Source organism: Strongylocentrotus purpuratus, unplaced genomic scaffold, assembly GCF_000002235.5.
Source record: "Strongylocentrotus purpuratus isolate Spur 01 unplaced genomic scaffold, Spur_5.0 spur5_scaffold_1, whole genome shotgun sequence".
NCBI lineage: Eukaryota > Metazoa > Echinodermata > Echinoidea > Camarodonta > Strongylocentrotidae > Strongylocentrotus > Strongylocentrotus purpuratus.
In genome coordinates, this window is record NW_022145594.1 from 32,393,297 (window position 1) to 32,397,754 (window position 4,458).

A 4,458-nucleotide genomic window follows, 5' to 3' on the forward strand; every position below is an offset into this window, starting at 1 on the left:
TAAACTGTCTACATCACAGTCCACAGAAATATGTGCCTTGAACGTATATAGCAGACGGCAATCGGCCGCGGCAGACGACACTTGATAGTGATTTTGTATGTGAGATTGCCATATAGCTCCGTTTAGTCTCATTTCACAACGCCCCCTATCGTCAGAGTCAGCAGCCTAACATGTTAGCATATGGAATCCTAAAAAAAAAAAAAAAATCGTTAAAAATTCATTTTTTGTTTAAACGAAAAGCACATCCACCCCGACGTACGTTATCACTAGCTCTTTCATTGGAACCCTCATGTCCCATTGACTTTTGAAAGTTCACCCACCGTAATTTGATCAAAATAGGTTGCAAGCTCGTCATTGCCTATGATAAAGCGATTTTAAGAATATAGGTCAAGCACACGAAGGATAAGAAGCATGAATTATCATAGATAACTTCTGCTTGGTTCATTATGTCCATTTCATCCAACCCCCCACCGTAATTTGTCCATTTAGTAAAAGCAAACATTTTGCCGAGGTAGGCAAAAACATGAATATTCATGAACGGTCAGACAATACAGCCTTTTAGTACGTAACGTATAGTGAATGGGAATGGGCGATGATCGTTCCAGGAGGTAGAGGTCGGTGGTTTGTGCTGGCAATGTTCCAGCGAGCGAAAATGAGACAAACGGAGCAATATGTTTGCTAAATATAAAATACAAGAACCTTTTCCATATCTTTAAACTATCATTGATATCTGATAATTAAACAGTTATTAAAAATAAACCTACCAAACTACATAATACAGTGAAAAACTTGACTGAAAGGAGGGGAAATTTATGTGGTGCACAATTGCACCCCTCTGTAGATAATCGAATAGTCCATGGTTTATCATGAATATTCATGTTTTTGCTTACCTCGGCAAAATGTTGGCCAACACTTAATGGAAATATTACGGTGGGGGGTTGGCTGAAATGGGCGAAATAAAAGTGAGTGGATTGTCATCCAAAATCAGGGTTTCCAAGCTGGGAAGATAAGCAATGCCAAATATTTTGGATATCAGGTTGCTAGTCAGGTCCACAAAGTACAAAGACTGCAATCCTCTGAATGAGTCGCTATCTACTCTTGTTAGTTTTGCGTAGCTTAACTGGATATTCTTCAGTGGTCGGATAAATTCGATTTTATTCTTGTTGCTTATTGGGTTGTAGCTTATGGTGATATCAATTAATCTACGCAGGTTGGAAAAAGCACGAGCTAAAATACTATAAATTTTATTTTTTGACAGGTCTATCGATAGAAGATTTTGAACATCAAACCGTCCCGATATAAATGCTATTTCATTGCCCGACAAACTGATTATTTCCAAACTAGATAAATTTGCTAGATCGGAAGGTGATATTGTGACAATTAGATTCTGGTTCAAATTAACATATACCAGGTTACTTAGTCCAGAAATACGGGAAATGGATGTCATCAGGTTATTGTTTGCTGATAGGGAGGACAGCATAGGTAGTAGGGTTAAATTATGGATATCCTTTATAGAGCAAACGTCGAAGTTTACAACTCGAAGGTGAGTATGGCTTTTCATAGTTGCATAATTCATTTCCCCTCCAACAACTGAAAGAATCTGCAGCCTAGGCATCTTGGTCAGTATTCTAGCTATCCCATCGGCATCATCATGAGACGTTTCCACAGTAATGGTCAGTTCTGTGAGATTTTTGAGAAGTGGAATTTCCTGCAGTTTGATGACCTCACTTTGATGCGAGACAAACAAACCCTTTAATGAAGGGATGCAACTGATGTTACCAAGTTCAGAAAGTCTGTTGCTGTTGAGATGTATTATGTCAAGCTCTGGATTGAAGGCATCCTTGAAGATTTCACGGATCCTGTTCTCATTTAGGATCACAGTTTTTAAACCAGGCAACAAGAAAGAACCACTCGATATCTGCGAGATCAAGTTGCCTGTAAGATCTACTTTCTTTAACTGCACGAGACCCGAGAGCGAGCCCCTGTCGATGGACGTAATCCTGTTAAAGCTCAGGCCGAGGACTTTTAGCTCCTCCGGAAATTGATCACCTTGAACAAATGTGATCTTGTTGTGATCCAACATAAGCATTTTGAGTTTTGGAGCATGGGCCTTCAGGTTGCTTCCAATGTTGCGAATATTGTTGAATAACAGGTAGAGTTCTTGTAGTGACGTGAGATTGTGAAACACGGGAACGGCTGTGAGGGCGTTGCGGGATAGAGTAAGAAATTTCATCTGGCGGAGGATCATAAACAACCGATCATCGATAAACTTGAAACCATTTTCCATTAAATTGAGATAGATGATGTCTGACCGATTCTGGAAAAGATCAGGTGATAATTTTAAATGTGGTACATGGAGATCGAGGCCACGGAAGTCTGCATCTTCAAAAGTGTGTTTTAGCTGAGCCCTTAAGCGGAAGACCCCTTGGCAGGAAACGTGTTGTAATGTACCAAAACATAAGCAGTCTCTGCAGATATCAATGTGTTCAGGAACAGCGAAGTACAGCATGGCAATCAGCATGAACAAAGCAAGGCATGGTTTACCAGTATGTCCCCGTCGTCTGGGTGCCATCGTTCCGTCTTTGTTGATGACAAAAAAACCTGGAAATGTAACGATAAAAACAATGAAATGACGGGTGCACGCGTATTGCGGAAGGTTCGTAATTCCAATGGTTCGTAATTCCGAAGGTTAACAATGTCGAACACGAAACTTTCTATATGACTGGCTTTATTTTTTAGAAGGTCAAAGGAGACGACCAACCAGGTATTTAGATGGTTTTAATAAACGAATAAAATGAGAGAAACAGGTCAATGAAATTTTGAGCAGTAACCGATTGAAAATATGAAAGTTATGAAATATTTTTGTGTGTGATTAATCAAACACAAATTGGCATCTCTGTGACGTATCTTTTGAGCTCCCCTCTCATTTGCCCTGTACTAAAGAACTTCAGGAATTCATATTTTCTCTAATCAAAATGTTCGTTCATACATTCACTGTAGAGGTGTCGTGGTCTAGTGAAAACGTCACTAGACTGTTCGTCACTCGCTACTCGAGTCCCGCTGGACTGACGTCTTTTAGCGAGACATTAATATACATATATTTGCCAAAATGGATACCAAGTAGCAAGAAATTCCTTGAATGCTTGAGTGCCTCGCCTTAGTAATAATACTATTGCAGGTCCCTCGGGGAGTACAATATTAATACTGATGAGGCTACCTATGGTAATAATACATATTCAATTCAATTCGTAGCCAAAAGCTCAAAAATAAGTGAGAGGGGAGATTATATGTAATCTTCTTGCATGATCTGAATATCCAACCACGCACCTAAATACAAACGATCACACCCAGTTCAGTTCAGTTCAGTCTATTTAATTTTTTGCGCGGCACCAACTTCAGCCAAAGGCTGTTCTTCTGTAGGTGCGTGCGCAATATAAAAAATACATGTAAAATATTATAAGATAACATATGTCATAACAAACAAATACTTTTTTTTTAAACCAAACAATAACTTGAGTATAACGATAAAAATGAATATGTACAAACCAAGATACTACCCCCCCCCCCCTGTCTGCACTTGTTCTTTCCAAACAGCGTTTAATTTAGATTTCTTTTTTTCTTTTCTTTTTCCTGATATTTATACAGGGTGGCACATATCACCAATTTGGTGGTCTTCCATGAGGCCCTGTTTGGTAATAATCAACAAATAACAGCATCAAAAACAAAATAGATAATACACAAGCAATAGACAGGTAAAATACAAATTAATTGGTATCCCCATGAAATAACTGATCATTCAAGAATCATCCTTGATCATTTACAAGAAATAGGTGAATGGAATTTCCAAATTAAATACAATTATTAAAAACGTTCATTTAATAATCTGATATAGCTTAACGCACGGGATACCAAAATTGTCATATACATATTTACATTCAATTGCTCTTTAACTAATACACTTAGGTTGTTTACAAGATATCTGAAAATGGATACATAACATGTATGAATACATGATATAACGATAACCATGTCAACCAAATTTCATAATTTTGCAAATAGGAAAAAAATGGTTACCTTCGCACGAAACCCCAAAAAGTTCACTTACACGTCATCTACAGATAACAGGGCTTTTAGAGCGTGTTTAAAACTGTTCAAAGTAGGTGACATTTTGACAGGACTTTTAAGTTGGTTCCATACTCTAATTCCAGAAATTAGAGGACTATTTTTATATTAAGTGTCCGTCCTAAATTTGGGTACACACAATACATCCCTTACAGCATGTCTTGTGTTGTGATCATGTAGTGAACTAACATGGTGTAAATCTTGTTTTAAGTATGTTGGTGTCATGTCATGCATTGATTTATACATCGAATATCGACATAACATTGTCATTAATGTATTATTTTTATAGAAATATGTACCGCCGTCGTTAGGTAAACAATACTTTTTGCAAGAGAG

At 37.8% G+C, this 4,458-nt stretch overlaps 1 protein-coding gene across 1 annotated transcript; it reads right to left on the minus strand.

Moving 5' to 3' along the window:
• Window positions 1-974: 974 nt before the first annotated feature.
• LOC115921328 (insulin-like growth factor-binding protein complex acid labile subunit) lies at window positions 975-2,572 on the minus strand. The gene is made up of 2 exons (XM_030978695.1): window positions 1,592-2,572; window positions 975-998 (listed from the first exon to the last, which is right to left on the minus strand). The coding sequence occupies exons 1-2, from the start codon at window positions 2,570-2,572 to the stop codon at window positions 975-977; spliced, it is 1,005 nt and encodes a 334-aa protein (XP_030834555.1).
• Window positions 2,573-4,458: the final 1,886 nt, after the last annotated feature.